This window comes from Mercenaria mercenaria, chromosome 9, assembly GCF_021730395.1.
Source record: "Mercenaria mercenaria strain notata chromosome 9, MADL_Memer_1, whole genome shotgun sequence".
Lineage (NCBI taxonomy): Eukaryota > Metazoa > Mollusca > Bivalvia > Venerida > Veneridae > Mercenaria > Mercenaria mercenaria.
In genome coordinates this window covers 48855210-48882155 of record NC_069369.1, presented here as the reverse complement: position 1 = coordinate 48882155, position 26946 = coordinate 48855210, and the positions used below count along the sequence as shown (strand labels likewise).

The following is a 26946-nucleotide window of genomic DNA, read 5'->3' as shown; positions in this document are numbered from 1 at the left end:
CTTATATATCAAGCGGTACTCATAGCGTTTTTACAGTCAGTTGACAAAAAAAAAAATGAAATTTAAACTGGGTATCTGTCGAAAAGGTATGCGAATGACACTGCTGATTTATGAGACATGAAAAGAGACAATTTATGTTAAAATGTAAATGTAACACTCTCGTATTCATTTTTCAGTGTAGACTGAAACCTATACCAAGCAAACAAAAAGAGTCCCTGTATGAAAGTTTGCAGATATGGAAGATCTTTATCGTTGTTAAAAAAACAGTCGTGATTATTTTAATTTATACCTGTAGATTGTATATATTAACAGCATTTGTTTTGCAGCTGTAGGTTTCATTTTAAATCTGTAAAAACGATTTTAAAACAGTTCGAACTATGAAATATAGAGTAACAGAAGACATTAGATGAAAATTATGATTCTCAAATTGGATTATTACCAACACGATGAACTCATTTAAGAAAGTCTTGTCATATAACAGATGTAAATTAACCACTCCCGTCTCCGGTCTTTTGTTGTGTTTTCGTCAACGTAAAAAATAACTGCCATAAGCATGTCTCAATGATATTTTGCGTCAGAAATAATAAATTGTTTGTCCGATACACCATACTTTAAATAGTTTAAGTGTACAAAGCATGAGTATTACCTTCTTGTACTTATAGTTTGATAATCAGCATGATTTACTTTGCCTCATTTAGGCCACTGAATAACATTACCATAATAATGGTGCGTTCTATTTATTAAAAAATACAAAAACATCGTTGACCTAAAAACTGATCTGCAGCTCGTTTAAATTGGTCAACCGTGTTGTTGCACTTATAAAATAGACTGGCCCGGTTTATAGGTTAGTCAGGGCTACGGTTATGTATTGTACTTTGCCATCGAAATAATATTTCTTTAAATGCTTTTCCCATTCCGTTTGGATCATCCCATGTTTTCAAACACGTTTGTTTATTTTATGAACTGTAGTTCGCTTTTGAGGCCAGCGATGTTTTTGTACTTTAGATAATGGAACGGTCCGTTATTTAGGTAGTGTTATTCATAACGATAGTGGTTCTTACTTATATGAGGCAAGGTAAATAATTCTGATTTCCCTATTCGGCAGACGAGTCTATAAATTGAACTCTCAAATGTTTGTTTGTTTGTTTGTTTTGGGTTTAACGCCGTTTTTCAACAGTATTTCAGTCATGTAACGGCGGGCAGTTAACCTAACCAGTGTTCCTGGATTCTGTACCAGTACAAACCTGTTCTCCGCAAGTAACTGCCAACTTCCCCACATGAATCAGAGGTGGAGGACTAATGATATCAGACACAATGTCGTTTATCAAATAGTCACGGGGAACATACGCCCCGCCCGAGGATCGAACTCGCGACCCCGAGATCCGTAGACCAACGCTCTTACCTATTGAGCTAAGCGGGCGGGAACTCTCAAATGTGAAAATCAAGCTATACCTGTAAATTGTAAAGTAACTGTTTTCATTTTCACTGTGATGTTGCCGATGGACATATACTAGTATACATTGTACATGTTAATAATCGTCGACGAGCAATTTTTGTCTTAGATGACTAAAGAAGCATAGCAAACTTTGACACTTATTTCGAATACAAGTGGGGTTTGTGACACATAGATGTATGTTGCAAAATGTATACTAAAAGCAATTATTTTACGTTTTGGTTAGGCTGTGTAAAGTTCAGAGTATCAGAAAGTTTAAGAAACGTATCTTAGAAAAAGTCCTGATCTGTTATCACTTCTTTGGTCTGCGCATGTGTTAGAACGTCGTGATGTCCTGGAGGCTGTGTAATGTGCATAATTCCTATGACATATCGATTTTATTTTCTAATTGTGAGAGCTCGTAAACAGGCCAGAAAAAGTTATATTTTAGTTACATTAGAACGTGAATCGTATTATACAATAAGGAAATCTACTACTAGTAAGGTAAAATACTCATTTTATTCCTTCGACTGAAGAAAACATAGCAAATCATTCTTTTTTTTTTTTTTTAAATTGGTGCACCTGTGATTTATAACAGACAGTAAATTGACGTTTTCTTAGAAATAAAACACTCGGCTCATATACACTGACATATCCTGGATTGCTATTCACGTCTTTTGTGTAAATTTGCGCGACGTATAGTACGAAATATTTATACCGAACATTTCTATGCATTTTCTTCTTGTTCACTATCGGGGCAGGCTTTTTTGTGTTATTGAGGTTTAATAATTTACTTAGAGAGATATCTTCTCAACTTTGTCAATTTGCTTTTGATCTCCGCATATTTCTCGTGTTGGTTCGACAATCTCAGTTTTACAGAGGAGTTTGACATTGTTATAATGGCATAGCCCTTAAAAGTTCATGTTTATCTGGAGTGGACTTTTAATCTACATTCTAGCATAAAACTGCTGTTCTTGTCACATTTAGGGGGTGTTTTAACAGGAGAGAAAACGTGAGAGATTCTCGCGCTCGCGTGCTGTTATAACACCTTTTTATATATGCGAGTTCCGTGGCAAAGCGTAAACGTCATTCGGCCCCAAAACGGATAATTCAAAACAAAATGACGTCAACGTAAAAAAACAACTCAGACATTCCCGCGCATTTCATGGAAATTTAATGACGTTGAGGTAGGATGTATTCATTTATTAGTATTTTCGAGTTTTATGCTAGAATAGCGTTAGCGCATGTTCATTTCGTGTTATAACGTCTGCAGAATCCCTCGGGATTCTGCAGACGTTATAACACGAAAAAACATGCGTTATCCCTACAAAAGTAATGATTTGTGTGTTCGGGTTAACGTCTTTTTCAACAATATTTCAGTCATATAAACGACGATGATGACTTGTAGCAATGGGCACAATGCCCAACTTTATAGTGCTGCCTCACAGCAATATCACGCCGCAGACACGTTACATAATATCCCACCCAGTCACATTATACTGACACCAGGCTGACCAGTTCTAGCACTATCCACTTTATGCTGAGCGCCAAGTGAGGGGGCTACTAGAACCATTTTTGACCTCTTTGGTATGACGCGGCCAGGGATCGAACCCATTACCTTCTGCACTCGAAGCAGGCGCTCTACCATTAGCCTACCGAGGCGGTATTAATGTGTTTTGAGGTTTTTGTTACGTTGGAGATGTCAGGTTTAAATTAAAGATATAAATAACTATCTTTCACTAAAATGTAAATTTTATATTGAGCTTTTTACTTTAAATGTAGTAAATCCTTATCAAATATACTAACTTTACTAAATACGTAAACATTTATGATTAAATGAGCCGCGCCATGAGAAAACCAACATAGTGCGTTTGCGACCAGCATGGATCCAGACTAGCCTGCGCATTCGCGCAGTCTGGTCAGGATCCATGCTGTTCGCTGTCAAAGCCTATTGCAATTAGAGAAAACATTAGCGACCAGCATGGATCCTGACCAGACTGCGCGGATGCGCAGGCTGGTCTGGATCCATGCTGGTCGAAAAGCCACTATGATGGTTTTTCTCATGTCTTTCAAATGTCTTTCACTCATTTTCTATACTGAGATATTAACTTCAAATGCAGAGAATCCTAATCAAATATATTTAACTTTACTAAATAAATAAACTAATCGTGTGTGTTTGAATTGGAATGAAGCTACATTCAAAATTAAATGTCGTACAGTTTTTAAACAGCGAATCGTTTAAAAAAAAAAAAACAACTTCCGTTCCTTAGTATAGTATACATTTATACTGTGTTCAGCCATACATATATACAGCGTGCACTGTTAATAAACATAGACTTGTTTACTTTACTCTGTACTTAAACTATATGTTCTATTTGTTCGTTCATGTTTTCAAATATGAAACTGGGTCAAATATACATTTACAGTAAAACATGTTACAAAAGATAAAGGTAAAACCACCTTTAAAATCGACAAAAAAAATCACACATTCTTATGACCTAGTTTTCACGATAAACTTTGTCAAGTTAGGTATCAGCCTGTGTCTGGTATTAAACTCTAAGATAGTTCCATGATAATGCAAACAATATGCAAGAAGTCACTCGACTATTTACCCGTGCATTTAGATTTATATTTTTCTAGTTCCAGTTTGAACAAAACAGCAGAAAGCGGTAGGATACAATGTACGTAACTTTATGGTTGATTTTTATCATTATATGTCCCCGATGTCAGATATTGTAGGGATATCGCATGTTTTTTCGTGTTATAACGTCTGCAGAATCCCGAGGGATTGGTTGGTGCCCGAGCACGTAGGGCGAGGGTACCAACGTATCCCGAGGGAGTCTGTAGATGTTATAACACGAAACAACATGCGAAAAAAACGAAATAACGCTATTCTAGCATAAAACGCGGAAAAATACTAATAAATGAATACATCCTACCTCAACGTCATTAAATTTCTATGAAAAGCGCGGGAATGTCTGAGCTGTTTTTTACGTTGACGTCATTTCGTTTTGAATTATCCGTTTTTGGGCCGAATGACGTTTACGCTTTGCCACGGAACTCGCATATATAAAAAGGTGTTATAACAGCACGTTAGCGCGAGAATCTCTCTGTTAACACACGTTTTCTCTCCTGTTAAAACACCCCCGAAATGTGACAATAACAGCAGTTTTATGCTAGAATGTAAGCATAAAGTGTTTGAAGTGTCTGTCTGTCTGTTATTCCATCTGTCCATCACACTGTTTTGTGTACTCAACTTCTTCTGCAGTTTTCATCAGAATCAAATAAACTCAGTATGCATCAACATTAGGCAGACATGAGCATGTTGGGACTTTCATGTCCGTTTATGTGTTTTGAGCTATGGCTTGTTTTTGAACATCATAATATTACAGCTAGTAAGCAGCACATTCGAATCCTCCTACAGTTTTTATCCAGCTACAATGAAACTAGGTATACACCATCAACATAAGATTAACAGACCCTTCACCGATGTCGGTTCGAAATCTGATTTCGGGTAACATTTCCAACGGAAACATCCAATATATTACAGAAAGTGTACGAGATATAGTCTGATGCAGCCCCCTACAAAATACGCGCTCCCCAAACTAAAATCCTAGAAGCGCCCTTGCTCTAATCAGTGGGAATGAAAATGAAATCGCTGCACCTGGATAGGTCTGGCTAGAGTTATAGCAGATCCATTCATGCGCACAGATAGACCTTCCACCGAGATTTTTATTGTTCATAAATGTCTTTCCGAAATATATAGACCCAATACACCCTAGTTGAGCAAAGGAAGTAGGTGTGTAAACAGGCTTTAAACGTCTAAACCTCTAGCAGATTTATTCAAAAACTGTATATTTATCTAAATGAAAAGAAAGACACTTTTTCTTGTTTGACGATCGTTCGTTTGGGAATATTTATAATTTCTTTCAAGATATAATCTTACAATAAGAAAACAGTACACGGGCAGTCACTCGAACAGGCTGGGCACATCTCCCGATCGGGGTAATTTACCTCGTTCGGGGTATTTTACCCCGATCGAGGTAAAAAACGAACAAAAGAAAACATAAAATACTAAAATTTTGACCGGAAGCGTGTAAAAGCGATTTCTCTTCCATGTCTCGATGATTTCTAAGTGTAAAAACAAGGCAAATTAAACACATACATGTACATTTTTCTCTTGCATAAACTGCGCATTTTGGGTACAAAAATCACATTTTTTGAAAATACAGACAATACTGACCCCATACTATCACTTACACTTACAGATCAAGAATTATTATTCAACAGATCAACGCACCAAATCAATCGCCGCCATCTTGAAACGAATGGATATTTTCCGTGATGCACATATCCCGTTATTTCAATTGTTTTTAATAATTAGTACAGGGTGTACTCATAAAAAGTGAAACATCATGTGTTTTTTTATTAGTGTTTTTGTGTGGTTTGCTTGGCAAACCTTTCTCATTATGATGTGCATCCACGCAACACGTCACAATATTGCACGGTATTTTCGTGTCGTGAAAAGGTGTATCCAGTGCTGCCTTTACTATGCATGTAAGTATACTTTTTTTTAATATTTACAACTACTTGGCAACCTGTTCATCGTCAGAGGAATCTGAAATGTAATATTGTATATTTAACATTAAACATTGCATTCAAAAAGTATATGATTATCTTCAGAAAAATATTTTAAATTCAGCGGTGTAGATAATCGTAACCCATATATTTTCAGAAAGACGCAAAGACAAAGGGTAACAACCCTGGAAATAATATCAAAGGGCAAGAGTGTACAGCAAAAAACACCACATCGGGCAAATTGGACAGACGTATTGGAGGATCCAGGTGCGAGGTCGAAAACTGTATCAAAGAGGACACCAACTGTGATAAAGAAAGTAAGTTTACCGCTTGAATCTGTGTGACATCTTCGCATGCACATTTTCTGAAGAAGCATTCCAGTGCATTTACCACTTCTTTATAAAATTGTAGCATATCGTCTTTGTTGATGCTAAATTAAAAATAAATAATATTATAATTGATAACTTTATTAATATTTTTTTATTATACCGTATTTTTATAAAATCATAACAATTTACATGTCAGATGGATGAGATGTATAAAACTTCCCATACAAAGTGGTGGGCCAGATGGGAAGCAGAAAGTGGAGCTAGGTATTACTGCTCTCAGGATGTTCTTTTAGCGATGTATTTATTTTAATTACATTATGCTATTAAAATATATCACATACTAAAACAAAACTACTTTGTCTTGTCTCATAAAGTTTTATTTCTCTATGAAGGTTTTTATCTAAAACATATAATAGCGTTGATATATCATACTTTAAAGGCGAAACACAAAATAAATCGGAAATATTAATAATTTTATGTTGATAAAATGCAAATAAATATTATTTTAGGTGCCACGACTGTACAGAGTGAAACACTAATCTTACATCGACGCAGAGAAAGCAAGTGGAATTGAATATCCTGCACCACCTGAACAACAGATGTTGAAGAAATGCGAAGTGGAGGAAGGAGTCCAGAATAGAAAAAAAAGATGAAAGTTTCTGAGTGTAATATATGTGAAAAGTTCACATGTAGGAAAAGTAAGAAAGGAAGGAGTAAAACTGTGTAACGGCTCAAGTGTGAAGTTTTTAATTGTGATTACAGGTTAATGCTCTGTGTTGATTGTGTATAAAAAAGATTCAGATGTAAAGAATGTCAGTATATTGTGACACATATAAAGATTCATTTAATATGTTTTTTTTCTGTTTAATTTTTATTCTATTTATACTTTAATCTTACACTGTTCTTCGAGCATCATGCGCTTCTGTTACTTCCTAATCTCGAATTTCGCTTATAAATTTCGATTATGAACAATGACTTCTTATGGTTTCAACCTAATCGTGTGTATTTTTGTCGTTTATCTCATGACAAACCTGTGTAAGTCCTAAATTCTTTTTGGAATATTACCCCGCGGTGTAATTCTGAAGTATATCTGTCATTTGGTACATTTGATTCAAATAAACTAGGTCTCTGTCCAGTATTTGGCCGCTTATGAAATAGTCACTGAAAGAAAAATATGTCATTCTTCAAAATTATCCATTTACCTGTAAAGTGGAATGCTATCATATTCCAGGAAACGCAGTTAAGTACACTTTTTTTAAAGTTTTTTTTTTCAACAAATATGATAAAAAATATGTTAAAATGAAATCATTACTTAAAATAATATTCAAGTGACTGTTGACAATATTATTTGGTCAATTCAAATGGAATATATCACTTTCCGTAATTTTTTGTGATAATATTCAGATTTCCTCAAATACACACGCCATTCTAATATTTCCTTACGAATGTCTCTCTGGTATATCGTGTCTAAAACAAACTTTCAGTATGTTTATTCACTTCAAGCAAATTATCGAAGATGACTTTTGAAATCAAACTAAAACCGCCACCTGAGTATGCTATCTTAACATATATAGTTTATAATACTCAAGACCCTTTTCACTGATGCATAGGAACATGGGTTGCACATTACAGGCTCTGCGATACCTAACTTCGGTGGATCAGTCGGATGGATACTAGGGACCCAGTCATAGTTGTCCAAACTATCCACTTCCATATTTCGATCAACGTCATCTTTGAGTTTAAAATAACAAAATATATATTTTTTACGATAATAGTTTTTTTTCGGTGAATATTCATATTCAAGTACAATTTTCGATTTTTAAAACTGATCATGATATGAAGAAGAAACAGGTTTTCAATCCAAAATAAAATTTTAATTCAGATGATTAATAAGACTTTTTTCTCCTCTATTTTTTTAAAGAAGCTTTTTTGGCGTGTTATTCAATAAACAATATAGAACCTTATAACATAAATGTTAATCGCGGTTACGTACACGTGATATAATGGAAATCACGCATGTACTTTACTTAAGATATTGAATCAGTACATTCATAGCGTGCTTTCCTTGAATATTTTTTACGAATTTTATTTACCGATATTTTCGTATCAACATGATCCATTACAAGTCCATTTGCCTTGGTCATTTCGTCTTTAACTTAAAAATCCTCTGCTGGATAAACTGTCTCTGATATTTTATAATTTGTTCATTTTCATTCAAACATTTCTGTATTTTATCTACTGTATCTTTGGGTCATCATGATCATACAGCCATTTACTTGGAGAAACATCTTCATTTTGTTGAATTAGTGGTTCTGCAGATGACGTTATATTCAATACTGTTGTCACTACACTGGCCTTGTTTATTATTATAGTTAACGCGCCAGTTTCTAGCAACAACCCGGTGTTGTCAAAAAATATACATACATTGCCTGTTTCATTTTGACATATGGCCTTTATCGACAATTTTTAAGCCACTCTGTCAGGCAAGAGTAGCTACCAGCTGAGGCATGGATGTTATTAATTTGTAACAAACTTACTACTGTAATGTAGTAAGAAATTAAATTTTGTAAAAATGGACTGGTGAAACCGTTGACAAATGGCGGGCTTTATAAGTGAATTTTACTGATCCTGCATATACAGTTTTTTTATTATTTTCATCTATGGACTTCATATTGGCAGCAGCATTAAAAACTGGGAAGTATTTTATTTCTGCCTAAAATCCAATTCTTCACTTTGAAGTCGTTTGAAACATCACTTTTATATTCTGTACTGATTTTCATAGCATCGTCCTGAACTGCACCTGATATTTTCGCACCCAATCAATTTAACTGTGTCCTCTGAAATGTCATCATTTTCTAATTCTGAAAGAATAGCTCATGCACTGTTCTTTTCGTATTTTTTCTGTGGCGGTTGCAGCATTAAACATTTTCAGTATGATATAAGCATATGTTGCATACAGCTGTTGCTTTCTCAGAAATGATATTTTTTTCATTCATAAAATTAAAGTTCTACTTTAATTTTCTTGTGGGCAATTTTTACTAGTCTGTACTGTTTTCCATCAGTCAGCGAGTCTGTTCTGTACAGAAACACTTAGACATGATTATCTGTAATATACATGTATATTAAGTGTTTAGATATTGAATATTAATTTAATTCATATATGTATACAAGCGCGTAATTTGCGGAAGGACTTGATATGCTTTATCAATATATAATAGGGTTAAATGCTAATCATCCATTGACCCAACCACACTTATTTAAAATTTGTTACTATATGGACACTGTGTACTTTAACTTCCCCATTTATCTAAATACTTATTTACTTATTGAAAGTTCTGCTTATTTCAATACAACGTTCAAGGAGCAATCAATCCCTATAAAATTTCAATTAAAGTTTTCTTTCTATTTGGATTGATGCGTTGTTGAAATTTGATATCAAAATTACCATACACATCATAATTATAGCAGAACCTATTTCAATACTGAATTACGTTTTGAACCATTTACTCATTTTCATAAAAAGTTATTGTAGCTATATAGAGCCTTTGAACTACAATGCCTACATTATATACAAGTAATAACAATGACATGGGTATTTTAAAATAACATATACATAATAAATGGCCACAAAGTTACATTAAATATCACGGTGATGTGTATTTTTTGGAATGTTTCATCTTGTGTGTACTGCATACAAGCATCCTAACATTCCACCGAAATGCATATAACATTAAATTCAAATATGTCTGCATAGAGGAAATACCCGTATCAAATGAGATCAACAAAAAATTAAAAACATTAGTACTTGGAAACTTACTATCTTATCCTGGATCATGAAGATTTTTTCTATATTATATATAAGGTATCCCTCACTATACTATAGTAAGTACTCACCTTGTCACAATATATATATTGTGTATATGTTGGTTGGTGGGGAAGAGAGTAATAACATGAATTCCACACTTTCTCGTTTATTTGCATTTAATTTTCATAATACAATTATAGATAATGCAAGTCACTGTCAATGAAGCACTGGTTGTTAATACCGGTAAATAAATCACTTGTATCCGCGCTTCACTTGTTCGCAGTTATAACTTCAAACGTTATAGTAGGTAAAGTAAATAAAATGATTATTTATTATATCAACCACATAGTTTTAATAAACATTTTTTTCTTTCGTAACTTAAATTGTATATTGTGATAATTTTTCGCACACCCTGTACTAATTAACATAAAACAATAGAATATTCCGTAATGTGCATCACGGATAGAATTTATTTAGTTCAAAATGGCCGCTGTTGATATACTGGATTTAGTGGGAAAATTGTTTTGGCTAAATTTAAAGTGTAAGTGATATTATGGGGTCAGTATTGTCTGTATTTTCAAAAAATTTGATTTTTGCACCCAAAATGCGCAATTTATGCAAGAGAAAAATGTACATGTATGTGTTTAATTTGCCTTGTTTTTACACTTAGAAATCATCGAGACATGGAAGAGAAATCGCTTTTACACGCTTCAGGTCAAAATTTTAGTATTTTATGTTTTCTTTTGTTCGTTTTTTACCTCGATCGGGGTAAAATACCCCGAACGAGGTAAATTACCCCGATCGGGAGATGTGCCCAGCCTGTCGAAGTATCTGGCTATTTGATAAACTATTGCATGTGGTTTCACGTATCTTATCTAGCTTATAGTATTACCATGCACGGAATTCCCGTGTGAAAGTATACTTGAAAAACCACTTGAATGAAAAAAAAATAATAGTGTCAAATTCTGAGTCAATAAATGTAAACGTTTGCATAATTATACTGGTACTCTTTTGTGTTTTACAAAATTAATATAAAATTTCGTCGTAAAAGTCAGAAACACTTGTTTTCCTTCTAAAGTGTGATCCTCTTATAACCGTAAGATGAATGTGTCGCGCAGACGAACAATGAACTATCCTTGGGAAGCTTCTATTACATCAGTGACACTTTCATTTTTGTAATTTAAAAGTGTATTCCACCGGAGCGTCTGTATAGCTAGGCTCCCTGCTGGGCACTAACCTTATAGAGTACTAAAATACCTAGTGTGTTACAAATTAATCCTGCATGCGAAAATTCTCCAGTCCTGGTCGGCCGAAGAGACTTGTGCAAGACATTAACTGGGAACAATATGAAATATTTTTATTTTCTTATACACTTAACTCCTACGTCATCTCGATATCTTCGACAACGTCTTTCATACTAGCACTGGTACATATTTTTTTCACACAATTAGAATAATAAGATGTAAATAACGTAATTAAATGTCAACAAAACGATTGATGCTATGGTATAGATATACTTTGACCTTCAAAAATGTTCTTTGGGCGAGTTCATTAACTAAGGTGGATCTGGTATTCGGATAATCTCGGCTGATGATTTACGTAAGAAATAGGAATATAATGTGAGAAATTAACCGAGTTGCGATCAAAGACTGCACAGTGCATTAGTAAGTCTGAGTGCCCCGGATACACGGCATGCACGCAACCTGTTGGTTCGAACCCCAACAGAATTTCATTTTATTGTATTATGAATTATAATTCAAAAAGTACGTATCATATTTCATTGCCTGGACTTTAATATTTACTGTTTTAAATTTTTTTCTTCATTTTCTCTATTCGTTTTCTGATATATATTTTTTCTCTAAAAATTTATTTCATATCAGAATTTTTTTTTATTTCAATTCACAAACAAACAAGGTTAATCATCGGAGTCGCTGGCAGTGTCTGTTTCTGAATCGTTCGTTGAATCATCAACGTTAATAATGACTTTCGTGAAAAAAAGCTTGACATTATACAATGTAGTTATCTAAAAAGTAAATACAAGTCTTACCCTTCAGGGATTCGAACCCACACCTACACCTAATAAATGGTATGCGACGTGCACTCTAACCTACTGCGCCAACGTGACAAGTTTAGTACGTCCGATTGCCTGGTGTCTTTTATGTATAAAAACATGTATTCAGTAAACTGTAGCACCCCTTTACTTGGATTAGTTCAATATTAAAAGTACATTTACGCCCGAATGCACAACGAATATCTATACACTGTATCATTTTATTTAATCTGCAGGAATACAAATAATTGTCTAAAACTTTAAATCGAGCGAATTGCGTTACAGGCAGGTTAACCTGTCGTATGACTGAAAATTCATTATCTACACCTCTGTACCCCTAGAAATGATATGTTCTCAGTTTGTAATATCACTGCTTGTACACGCATTTTTGTGACATTTTAAAAATGGGTACAGGTCATCATAATTATAGTCCGATTATGCTGAAATTTTAAGATGTTATCAACAACATATTTATCTAAATATGAAAGAATTTGATAAATGTACAATGTAATTTATTTTAGAATTATGACAAATATTTGTTTTAAAAAACAGAAGGGGCGTTAGAAGTTTCAATGTACATGGGTATCAGATTTACTTACATAAGCAAACGTCCCTCTAACAAGGTTAATGTCCAGTCACGGCACAATACACACTGATCACTTATAAGGTCGACTTATTCTCAATGAAATAACCCGACACATGATATGATAGTAGAAAAAAACTAAGCTAAAATATAACGCGCATTTTTTCTCTCTTCTTTAAACGCGGGTGATACATTTGTAAGACGCACTTTACTAGTAGTTGTGGGAACCTATCAATTATTGAACTGGACATTATTTCACCGGATTTTGTTGAAGGTTTTTTAGTTAACTAGCTGCATCGGTGTTTTTTTTTCTCTTTTTTTTTCTTCTTATTTTTTTTTTTTTTTTTTTTTTTGTTGATAAATAGCATTTTTGATATGTATCTATAAAAAAATATCTATGTCGTTTTTCTTTTTGTTGTTTTTTTTTTGAAAACAAAAAGAAACAAAAAAGAAAGAAAACAAACGCCGAGACAGAAGGAATATATTATTTAAGAATTTAAGAAATAATATATCTCATTTATTGATTTGTCGCTGAATAAATCATTGTTTGGAGTTTTTTTTTTTTTTTTTTTTTTTTTTTTTTTTTTTTTTTTTTTTTTTTTTTTTTTTTTTTTTGATAAATTGCATTTTTGATATCTATCTATGAAAATTATTTAGATTTCTATTTCGTTTTTTTTTTTTTGTTTCGTTTTTTCTTTTGTTTTTTGGGAAAGAAAACAAACGCCGAGACGGAAAGAATGTATTATTTAAGAAATAATATATCTCATTTAGTGATTTGTCGCTGAACAAATTATTGTTTGGAGTTCAGATGCGAAGGAATTATATCACGAGGGGCTGGCACAGCCCGGGTTATATAATAATACGCATCTGAGCGACAAACAATGATTTTATTCAAGAGCATATCACTAAATGAGATATATTATTAAATTTTCGATTCTAACACGTTACCAAGATTTTAAAGTATATCCTTGACGACATTCATTAAATATTTGCCCGTTTTCAATCGGTTTCTTTTCCAGCGCGTCGCTATGCCGTTTGACGCTATGACGTAATAATTGTGACGTCAGAATAGTGAATTGTTATATGATAATTCACTGTTTTCAGCCTTCTTTGTTTAATAGGAAAATAAATCGGATCGTGTTAGAATTCATATTAAAGATTGATTCATAATGTCTTTGTTTGTAATGTGGCTGCCACATTTTTCTTACGAACTCAAAATAAATTTAAAAAATCTTCTATTTTCTTCTATTTGGGTAGATCTATTTGTCAAAGACTGGAAAACTTGGTAGTAGTGCTTTTCAATGGAACTTTTTAACTATATAACCCAAGTATTTTATTGTTTCACTTCCAAAATCGCTCATATTTTAGGTTGTATAAATGTGCACAACTTGATGTTTTATATAAACACCGGATAGATGGAACTGCCCTATTATGTGTTTTGTAAATCATTCTTTCGAACCTTCTTTGTAAAGTTCGGTTTTAAGGACAGCGGTGTTTTTTGTACTTTTATTAATGGAACGGTCCGTTATTTAGGTAATGTTATTCAGTACGACAGTGGTTCTTTCCTAAGTCGTGCTGATTTCCCGAATCGGTCGACGAGTGTCAAACATCTAAATCAAACTTTAGTTGTACCTTTCTCATACATCTTTGTCTATTTTTGAATGTATATATTGTAAACTCATTGCAAGGGTATCACATTTCAAAAAGGCTCAAATTATATACATTTTCGTGAAAATGATATTCACTTACAAATAAAGACTTCAATTGAGTTATGTTGGTTCAATGGCAGAATTAACGGTAACTCCTACGAATAGTCATCCTTTTCCCCCCAAACACCTACACTTACTAACAGTACTTCTGCACATACATCACAGTCAGTTTTGCTTAATTATCATGCTCAAAATAGCTTAAAAAGCACGAAATGTCTTTTAAATTTCTCAGTGATGACCACCGACTTTCCCATTCCTACCCATACACCCGTTAAAAAGGATAGAAGTGTATTTCATCCAGATGTATTCATATCGTTTAAAAAAACGGCTTAAACACATTTAATTGACTATGTCGTGGAAAAATTCAAAATATCTCGATGATTACCCATTAACCCACATGAAAACCTGTACTTAATTATCCAGGTCAGTAAAGTATACGTTTCAACTTGATTTGTTTAGATCTGTATTGTCTGAAATGTTTTCGTAATGTACCATTTTGTCTTGTCGAATTTGAAACTTTTCTCGGGAATGACCTACTTGTATTAATTTTTAATATCATGGCTCGTACTGTTTTTTTATGAATTGCTCAGATATTTTTCTGAAATGCTCAAAATGCATAATTCTGTATCCGTATCTGGAAAGGCCCCCACACCTACTTTTCAACCTGGTCAGCTAACAGTTTTCGTCTCAAAGGACATAAAAATGAACCATTTTTGTATTTTCAGCCTGATTTGCTCACATCTGTTGCCTGAAATGACTAAGAATGTACCACTTTATATTGTAAAATTTCACAAGTTATTGAGTAGGTCCCCTAATCCACTTCCATAACTATACTTAGAGTAACTTTATATCAATGAGAAAAATGTTTATCATTAATGTGAACTTCTGTTACCTAAGTTTGTACCTAAACTATACCTCCTGCAAGCAATTGCCCCCTCCAAAATAATCCTGCCTCTGTGTTTTTCAGGTCTGGTTACGACACTGTAAACATAATTAATAATGGCACGGTTTGTTGACTTTTATGACTTGGCTTTTTAAAGACATGTTTATGTATTTTAAGTATCATGTGATATCTACACTCACAATATAATTTGTATGAAAAGAAAAAAGAATTTATTTTCTTATGAAAAACAACACCGGCGTAACGACATCAAGGATACACGGGTGTAAAACAATTTGGGACTTATCGCTAACCCAACCCATGGATTTGCAAGAAATCCCAATGCGGTTCATAGCCATGTAAACGCACAAAAATGCATTTAATCATTCGATGGCAAGGTTAAAAATGCTAGACCTGCACTTTATACGGTTTTTGGGTTTTTGCTTAGCATATATAATTACCAGGATATAGGTACTGTGTAATTAATTTGGGTAATCGAAAAAGAGCGAAACATCCGTTGAATGTAAAAACGCCGTACCTGAAGCAAACTGCATCTTTGACATTTTTCCTGCTTACTATTTGTACAGTGTATAAACACTGATTCGACAAAAGTTAACCGCTCTTTTAATATATTAATGACTCAACAATACACTATTAACACACAATAATATCGTATCACGGTCAAACAGGATTGCTCACGAAAAGTTTGAAGTTAGTACATAATTCTTAAAACGGTGCCATCGTGATGGAGGAAAGCGATCAGGAATAGTTACATGCTAGATAGCTTATTCTATCTTATGTGCGGTGGAGTTGTGTATGTTATTAGAGCCTTCTTTTCCAAACCGCCTAGTAAACTTAAAACAAAACAAATTGCTTCTATTTCTCTGGGCATGTCCTCTTTCACTCAAGAGTGTAAAAAGGTTTGTATGTGACATATTGGGCCCTTCCTTTTAGCATACTCCAACGTTAAGTAATAGTTTTCCTTGTAAAATATGAAAATATACCCTGTATTATTCAATGTACTATAGCCAAAAATGGCCAGATTCAATTGTTTGTTTGTTTTTGTTTAGAATCGTACATATACATTTATTATTATTTTAAGCGAATAATATCTGCTGTCTGAAAAAGCGTTGGAAAAATCAAGTGTGATGAACTAAACGCTCTTGCAGCTTTCGTACAAAAATAAAATAATAGTTATTTAACATTACGTACAAACAAAGAAAACAAGCGAATTATCAATTGTGACCTTTTTCAGATTGTAAGTCAACTACACAGGAGGACACAGAATGTTATACTCTATCTTCATTGCTGTGATCGTTGGAATCGGGGCAATTTACTTGGTTTTCCGAAAGCGCACCTTGAAAGGAAAAGTCATTCCAGGACCAAAAGGCCTTCCATTTATCGGTTGTGCTAGTGATGTTAATGAAGACAATATATGTTTTAAGCTTACCGAATATGCGGGAACCTTCGGCGACATCTTTCGTTTTAAAATGTTTTCAGACAATCTTGTAGTGTTGAATAGCCAAGAAATGATACAAAAAGCATTTGCTGACGACAAGTACAAGCGGCATTTCAATGATCGAGCAAGGATGTTCTACGGCGAATATTTTCGTTTTCATAACCAGTCTTTAGCTTTCGTAATAGAAGGATTCGGAATGTTTCACAAACTAGCACGGCAGCAGTTTGTAAAAGCGGTACATGCTTATGGCAGTGGGCTGCAGGACTTAGAGAGAAACGTTATGACAGAAATGAATCTTCTGGTGAATCGAATAGAAAAAATGCCAAACATGACATTTCAATGTATGGACCTTTTCAAAAGGTCGTTATCAAACATTATTTCTCTTGTGGTAAGTATAACAAGTCCAATTAATGCTTCGTCTAATTTATTCGTGCAGCACCAATTATGAACGGTAAACCTAGATGGTAGTTGGTGTTTAGTAGAGCGTCAATAAAATGTTAAATGGTAATCAACAGTGTATCTGTTATCGAAGGACATTTCTCTGAAGTAACGATTGAACTGGCTTGATTTGGGTGTTACGGCTCTCCATTACAGTACAGGTTATAAGGCGCCAAACTGGACTAAATTTTCGATTTATATCCCATTTAGATTAAATTAAAATTATGAAGTATGGAATCAAAACTTTCATACCTGCTTTAATCAAAGAGATACAGAAAAGCCAAGTGTTCAGACCATATTTGTCGCATCTTACGATTATGCAAGGGTTAGAAAGTTTGTTTGTTTTTGATTTAACGCCGTTTTTCAAAAGTATTTCAGTTATGTCACGGTGGGCAGTTAACCTAACCAGTGTTCCTGGATTCTGTACCAGTACAAACCCGTTCTCCGCAAGTAACTGCCAACTTCCCCACACCAATCAGAGGTGGGGGACGAATGATTTCAGACACAATGTTTTTTTGTCAAATCGTCACAGAGAACATACGGCCCGCCCGAGGATCGAATTCGCGACCCCGCGATCCATAGATCGGCGCTCTCCGTATTGAGCTTAGCGGGCGAGTAGGGTTAGACAGTCGTTCCAATTCTTTTCATATTTAAGTTGTCTAAGAACCACATAGGATCGCAATTATAGAAGCGTCGACAAAGTTATTCTATAAAATAAAAAGTTGTCATTTGTAAGACTGAAATGCTTAGCAGACAATTTCCATTTGGCAGAACATGTTATTTTCTAAAATGGTATGTATTATTTACCTTTCAGCTTAGTGGTGAGCTTATAAATGACGTTGATCCGGATATAGACATCTTCTGGCAGCATGTTCGTGGAAATGACTTCTTCCTTAGTTCAGCGACAAACTCCATTATGACGTCATTTCCTTTTCTTCGATTTCTTCCCGGCAAATTTAGCAACGAATACAGGAAATGTAAACAGGCAAACGAGAAAATTCAACGGAAGTACTTCTATAAATTAAAGGTTTGTTTGGAATAGATACACAATGCATATTACAAAAAATTTGTCAATACCATAGTAAAGGGAAAGTTTCAAAATGGGATAGGAATTCTGGAATCTAAATTTGGCGTTTGGCGAAATACCTGCATCATGAAACAGTTTTTCAAAATTACAAAATAAATGATAACATCAATAAATTAACAAGCGTTTGATAAATGTAAACCAGTGTATTGTAAATAAATTATACCATGCTTCCAAAATGAATTTCACATCGAACTTTTACACTTATTGCACGATGAAATAATAATAAAAATAACAAACTAATAACACTTATAGAATACATACATTCCTGGAAAATGTCGAGGAATCGTTGATCACTATATAGAGGAACAACGGAAAGAAATGGCAGTCGGAGGCGAAATTTTCTTCACTGATGAACGAATCATTGCACAGATTGTAGAAGTCATAGATGCAGGTAAAATATATTGCACAGGTGAAATCGTAGACGGTTGTGTTACAGGACGACACGTGATTCGAAGTCAGCGACCTTAACTACTCGGCCACGTTGGCCCCTAACACGTTACAATTTAACTCTCGAAAGAACTAGAGAAAGAATATTTAGAAATTACAGTTTCGCTATTTAAATGAATTTCAATCGAGAAAGTTATCATGCTAAATTCAAATATCACACTAAATCTTTTTACAGATGTTTCTCTACTTTACCATATATGCAGCCTAATGTGTAATGCTAAACGTAATCATGTCGTTGATTTTATAAACTTTGATTTTGAACCTGGGGGTTGAGCATTTTATCAACATGAGCTATTTATTCATTTTATACGGTGTCCCGTTAGGGCCGTCGCCATATATATTGAGCTCAAGACAAATTAAGAACGGTACTGCAATGTTGAAAAGTCAAAAAGTAACGAAACTACAATTGTGAAATGTTGAAACCATGATGATATTGGTTTATAGGAAGTCGGCAGCGCTGGTAAAATAAAGACCTTGCACATATATTAGAAGTCGTGGATGCAGATAATTTAATTTGCTTACATTTCTTTCCATATACTGAACTAATTGATTTATACCGATTTTTACGGTCATGCTTTGCGATACTGCCTCCCAAAATGGATTTGCAGAAGGAGTTTGTATCTTGTGTACTAGATTGTACAAAAGCCATTTCTTTCATATTCATTATTTCCACGCAGTGACATGACTGTGCATTTGCTTTTCTTTTTTCTTTGACTTCGAAGAAAAGGTAAACACATACTGCGTCATTAATTAAAACATTAATCCAATACTGATGAATGATCTTTTTGTCCGATTCTGTGATCTCTTATATCAAATTATGCAGCTATTACACAGTATCTAACTATCGAAAGTACCGCTACTTCATGTACATCTTTAAATATATGTATTGGAAAACATCGACACATCTTTAACTTAATAGTTTTTGTATTAATTAATATTCTAATTTTTACAAGTATCACTAGTATGAAAATTTTTAATTGCTTAAAGTATCCTAAAAACATTGTCATTTCTAACTTTAGCAAGTATCAACAGAGAATATTTCTTGTATTGCAGGTATAACTACGACTTGGGCTTTTCTTACTAACACGATGCTTGTGTTAATGAATCATCCAGAGGTTCAGGCCAAGATACACGCAGAAATTGACACAGTTATTGGAACAGAGCGGTCTCCTACCTACTCGGATAGGAAAAATTGTCATTATCTTAGGGCGTTTGAAATGGAGATGCACAGATACCTTACCCTTGCCCCATTCTTACTGCCACATCTATGCCAAGATCATGTAGAGTTTTGCGGATATGACATTGAACCAAAGAGCCTGGTAACGTATATTAAAGCACGAGTATGACTATTTTCCTTATGGTAATTATCAAAAGTTAAAGATATGTTTTCTGTGCTTTTATGTGCTCATAATATCCAGTATCTAAAACTGGGATAACAGTTTAACTAAAAACATTATAGAATATGTAAATAACAAATCAGATACATTTTGTTAAAACACATAAGTCACGGATTTGTATTTTGAGGATCATTGCGAACGCAGTCTGATGACTATGAGACTGATTTTATACAAGATACCACTCAAACTAAAGTGAGCAGCATTTTACTACATACAAAATCCTATCCTGTTTACATCAATTACAGATTCTAGCAAACATATGGTATGCTCATCATGATAAAGATGTTTGGGGAGATCCTTGGACTTTCAGACCAGAAAGGTTCTTAGATGAACAGGGAGACCTCTTACCACGAGAACACAAACTGTGCAAAAGGTAAGCAAATACTACACTAAGTAACAATACACAGTGTATACTACGAAACTAAAGTGTTTAAGATGTGCTTACTTGAAATGTATTTAATATATTCGTCGACCATTGAAATGTTTTTAATTTTACTTTGAGTAAAATCATGCAAATAATAGTTTTGGTATACAAGATGCCTTTGAGGCTTTTGCTACAGATATTGTGTATTACTATACTAACTTCTCTTTTTAACATCTGGCCTAGAGTGATAGAAGTAAAACTCAAAAGAAGCTACGATTAACCATATTGTCTTTTAAGGTGTAGGTCAAAAATAAAGAATGAAAACGGATAGAAATATAAAGAATACTACATTTAGTTTCATTGTAAAGCTATTGATTTTGGCTTTAATAATGTATGTAGTTGTTAAAAGATGCACATGGTATTTTGTTAAATCTAGGGAGGTAACACTGTTTTAAATTCTAATTACTTTGACGATAATATTGAACTTTATGTAGCTCAAGAGTTGATTAAAACGTTTACCATTTGCATTTTTGCTTAATATAAGGGAAATAGAGCATTCCGCCAAATTCTTATAAGGGAACGTTAGGCAAATTGCACATTACATTACCTTTCTTTAACAGTCTTAAACAAATCGAGTCCCCTATTATTTTGCATAAATTCATTCTGTGCATCCAAATAATTAACATGAATTTTTAAACTTTACAGCGAAAATCATTAATTTTATTATGCTCTCCGAAGGGGAAGCACATAGTCGCTGCTTTGTCCGTCGGTCTCTGCGTCCGTCCATCCCAAAATCATGTTCGAACTTTTCTCAGAAACCACGCACAGGAAGTGAGCGAAACTGCATAGAAATCTCTCCCAATTGGCGATACGCATATTATTTTCATGTTGTTATCCGTTTGTTTTTCATTGAGTTGTTGCCCTTTGCTTATTAAACATTAGTATACGGTAGCATCATTTCTTGTCTGGTGTTTTCCTCAGCAGCAATGCGCTAGCACTCAATTAAACTTCATAAGGAGCTTCACTCCTAAGAAGAGATACTCATGTTATCTTCCGAAGAGTTTTCACAGGCTTATTGCCCTTTAAGTATTCAGCATAGTTGTATTACCGTAGAATTTACTGTGCGGAGTATTCCTCATAAACCATTCGCTGGAATTCAGCGAAACTTCATAGGAAGCTTCTGTCTTGACTGAGTCATTGCCTTTTGATGATTTAACATTAGTAAACTAAAGCGCCATTTTTGACTGGAGTATTTCGCAGCAGTCAATGGCTAGTATTTTGCGAAAAGTCATAATTCCTTCCGAACCCAAGCACCTGTAAACAGGAACATTCTGCCGGTTCAAGTCTTGTCTCAGTATTTTCCACACCTTCAGATCAGATACATTTGCATTCCAGATATCTGATGACAAGTTTTTCTCATTGCAGTGCAATTAGCCTTGCATAATAAGCAATGTAAGCTTATTTCGTATTTCCACATTGTGCCCAATCAATGACATACGCTTTTGTGCTTAAATATTTATGCTATAATCATACTTTGGGGAGCATTCATCGGGTTTTACCAATTTTTTCTAGTGTATATGTTTGTTGGATTTAGAGTCACACTGACACTGTTAAGATAATATGGCGACTTTTCAAGCTTTTGTTGGTGGCGGTGGACCTCAGATTACCCTTATTCAATTGCTTCAGGCCTTGGTAGGTACCTAGTTAGAACCACCGGCTCTCGGTAAGCCAATGGATGACTTCCTCGCATGAAAAATCCTACGAAGTGAGGTTTCAAACTCATATCGGTGAAGGGCAAGCGATTCGAAGTCAAATACATTTTCCACTCGACCATGGATGTCCCGGCGTTATAAACTCATCATGGATAATATTATATCTTTCAGCGTCTTGGCCTTCGGGTTAGGACAACGCCAGTGCACAGGGGAAGTGTTTGCCAAAACGCGTGCTTTTCTGTACATGGCTACCTTGTTGCAGCGCTGGTCGTTTGAATTTCCTGAAGGTATGGAAAGAAGTTGCGATCCTAGAACACCTGACTCGTTTGATCTGAAGGGCATTATTAAATCGAAGCCATTTCTCTGCATGGCAAAAGAGCGCTCTCAACAATGAAACCTCAGCCAAAACCATGAATATGTTGTTGCGTTATTCCTTTATCCATATCGATCAATATTAATAAATCTGTTTTGAAAGATTTAACTTGAATAAAACAACATTATGGTATTAATTAATAATGCCTCGGTCACAAAACCGTACGATGTCCGTACGGTTTAGAAAAGTCGTACGAGTTCACCAGCGCGAGTTGCAAGTGTATCAGTCTGAGACCATGTGACTCCATTCTGTACCTTGAATCACCAAGGAAGTCGTACGGAGCCCGTACGGCGATCAATCGCCCTTCGAGGCCCATGCGGACATCGCACGTTCCCCATGGTGTCCTTAATATCGTACAGACATCGTACGTTGACCGTGCGAGTCCACTGTGATGCGCGTGCTAGCATCTGCAAGCTCCGATGCCCGTACGAGTTCCGGGGCCCGTGCGGTTCCCGTCAGGGGCTCTTGCGAGCTGCTCCCGACGCCGAAAATCTTTACTAACTTGTAGAGAACTCGGGAGCTGGATGAAACGTTTTCACCGAGTTCCCAAGCCCTATACGAGTAAACAAAATCCGTACGACACTCTCACGAGTCAAAGATGTTCGTACGGACGCCGTACGAGTTTGCCAAAATTCGACTGAAAATCTACTCGTACGGACCTCGTAGTGTTCTTGTGACCAGGGTATTATTGAGCTGAACCTATAGAACCTATTTTGAGTATATGGCTTTCAGATATTCACAGATTCTATTACTTCATATGACAAATGCGAATGATTCTGTGTTGATTTTTTTATTTGCGTCCTTTTTGGTAGCCAGAAAGTCAAACTGAATACCGACAACAAAATCAGATATTATATCATATCTTTGTTAGTTTAGAAATGATGCATCTTCTATATGTGATAATTAATAAGAAGTGGTAAAAACCCATTTTATTTGGACACCGCTTTTCGTTACTTACAATCTCCAAAAGTATGTGCAGTGTTGTAGTATAAAAATGTTTGAGCGTATTCTTATTAAATATCACAAACCTTTATTTCTATTTAAAAATCGAAACTTGGTCACCTATTATATGTTTTAAGAAAAACTGGGGTCTCTTCTAGCGGAGTTAGGTTATTATATATTGTTGTTATATTTGCTGGTCCTTTGGGATCATCGAGTCTATTAAATCTCTATGTTGTAGAATTTCACTTAAGACTGTGGGAGGTCGTGGGGTGGGGGTGAGAGGTGCTGTACTTTCTATTACGTCTCATGAACAGAATCAATCAAACCCGAATTAGATTAATAAACTTAAAATCGAAAAGTCAAGAAGTGCCTACTCATTTTGGACTCAATACCCAAACATATAATAGATATTTAATTCAGATATTCATTCATTTTTAGGAGCTGCTATTTCTCAATTGACTTGACTTCAAAAATAGACAAGGGTTCTATTTACCTCAATTTTTCCTGTTTGTATGTTTGTACTAATGATGTTACTTGTAGTACTATTCGGCTTGTGAAATATCCTATCCTTATATTACTACCAAAATATATGCTTATAGCTCTGCGTTGTTTTATTTTTCTTCAGATTTATCTAGACCAGTAATTGAGTTTTCAGTAATTGGTTCTAAAGTTAAAGGAATAAATGTTTGCTTGAAAAGCAATTAGGATGGAAAGAAAGGTAACACTTGTAAAGTTTTTACCCTCTTTTGAAAGTCAATCTTCCTTTTAGCTAATAAAGAAGGGGCATTGCATTTTAACTGAAATGCACTAGAAGATTTAGGCAATTCTTTATCAATGCAGTAGTACGTCATTCATTTCTGAACAAATTTATTGGGCTTATGTGTATAAACAGGAGAAAAATCTGTTATGAATTACCTTTTATTGGATTATATTTTGCTCGGAGCGGCCAGCGTTGTAAAATGCTACATCAATTGCAGTTTGGTATGTAACATTTTGCTGCTTTATTTCTGAGAATTTGGTATGTTACATTTTCCAGGCTTGATTACATTAGTTTTCTTTGTATAACTTTCTGCTTTTTTCAAAGCACACATTTCTCTAAGAATGTTGCATAAATTGCAGTATGATATTCAAAGATTTGCAATCGTATTCCTGAGAATTTGTAACAATGTCCAGGTTTATTAGACATTAGTTTTTATAGTTTGTCACTCTTTATTCAGAGAAAGTGATATGTGTTTCATTCGAATGCTAATACATAACCTTGATTGCATTTTATCTAGTGCACACATTTCTCTGAGGAATTTCTAACAATTGCAGTTTGATTTGATCCAACAAATTGTTGTGATTTTCCTGAGAAAATGATGCGTGACATTTCCCAGGCGTTCGTCACAATTATGTTGTTAATGCCACTCTTCTTTATTCTTAGCATATGTTTAATATATAATAGATCTTCCCATAAAACTTCAATTTGAGATAATTTATCAGTAGAATTTCATCTTTTATTATACAGTACTGTGTTAAACTTTGGGGTTTTTTTTCTAGTGAAAATGGTATTAGAAAGTATCCTAGAAAATACTGTGTTTGCCTTTTATTGAGAGAATACGTTCTGTTGGGATTATATAGATAAACATAGGGATAATTGTTTAACCAGATCTTAATATTCTTCAATCCATGCATATATGTTATTATAAATATCATAATATTATCCTTATAAGTATATGTTTCATTTCATTGTTGTCATTATAGATTCATGTCTTTTAAAAATTCATTTGCTTGGCCGGCGGAGTGCACAGGACAACTCCTCCAACGTCTGTGCCATATGTTTCAAGTATTATAAAGCATTTTAGCATAAGTGGTGGTCATAAAACGTGTTTTGATATACTTTAAAATTGCACCATTCACTATTAATGCTCCTTATATTACAATCATGGTATCAATCGACGGGTCTGTAACCATCTTCTTACATGACACCTATTCTGACAAATACATTCGTGTTTCTTCAGAAACCGATAACTTTCTAAAATCGCCTAAAATTTCTGTTTTTGGCACACTTCCGTGCGAGTGGATACCCGCTCTGTCTGTACATGCCATAAGCTGGTAGAGCCATTTATCAAAATTGAAACTCTTTCTACTGTCTTTCTACACGAGGATCGTTTACTATGGAACGATTTTGAAGCAACATTTACATTTTTTCTGTTATTTATTTGTAATTAAATGTAGTAAAAAGGAAAATAACCGTCTTCTAAAGAAGCAACGAAAGACACGAAACATATCGATTAAGTCATAGGTACGCGTACTGTATCCCGAAACATACTTTTTTCTAGGCATCTTGTAACCTGGCGTAAAGGGCATCCTCAAAAGATAGGGATATTGATAAGATATGGATACATCTTAGATAAGGATAGTCTAAGCGAGGTATCCGTTATCGAACAAACAGCCACAGGTTTGCGTCGTTGGCTGTACGGAAAATTAATTTGGTATTTGATTGTTGTATATGTGTTATTGCTTTATGTTCCATATATACACATTTTTTCACAACCAGTGCTCACTTTTACACATAAATAAGTTTAAGGATCCACGAGCGTTTTCTTTTCAGGATATCCATCACATTGGAAAATGTTTCATTGAATATTTCTAACAAAATTTATGCCAAAAATAGATGCTCAGTCATCAAAATATGGCTAATAATGTACATTTTGACCAAAAGATGCGACTTGTTTGTCATCAAAATATGGCTAATAATGTACAATTTGACCAAATGATGCGACTTGTTGCGAAAAAAAAAAGAATTTTATCCTTATTTTTGGCCGGTTTTGCCCATACCGTTGTCATTGGACCAAAATTCAAAAGGCGGGTCCTAACTCCCATCTTGAAATTTTTATAGTAGGCGGAATTAACAGCAATTATATTTTATCGCTTTGCGAACCAGGATATATATCTAGTTAATAAACTTATTAGAATGTTAAAAGAATATTCTTTATCGCTTTATATATATGTATATATATTATAGTCCGTTATCTTTATATTTACTATATTGTATTATCTGATAAAAGTAGGATTATTTCTTAAATTCAACTTTATTTTGTAAATTTCGTCTTACTTGATTTAGATATAAGGCAATCGATTGATTAATTTAAAAAAATGTAATAAATTTTAAAAGTCGTTCTTTTATTGAAGGGGATATCTGCCACTTCACACATTATAATAGTTGATATTTCAATATGCCAATTCATTTGCGTTCTAGAAGTGCATTATCCCTATTTGTATGTACATTAAAATTATGTCATTTTAATAATAATACTAAATGTTTTAGTTATAAATTAATTAAAAAACTTCAAATGCAAATATTTTAATTAAAATTTAG

The 26946-nt window shown here is 34.2% G+C and overlaps 1 protein-coding gene across 1 annotated transcript; it reads left to right on the top strand.

The window, feature by feature from the left end:
• Window positions 1-12794: 12794 nt before the first annotated feature.
• On the top strand, window positions 12795-26374 carry LOC123547949 (cytochrome P450 2C31-like). Its single transcript, XM_045335195.2, has 7 exons — window positions 12795-13051; window positions 16622-17213; window positions 18078-18290; window positions 18603-18741; window positions 19851-20116; window positions 20440-20567; window positions 22442-26374. The coding sequence occupies exons 2-7, from the start codon at window positions 16653-16655 to the stop codon at window positions 22662-22664; spliced, it is 1530 nt and encodes a 509-aa protein (XP_045191130.2). The 5' UTR covers window positions 12795-13051; window positions 16622-16652; the 3' UTR covers window positions 22665-26374.
• The last annotated feature ends 572 nt before the right edge of the window (window positions 26375-26946 follow it).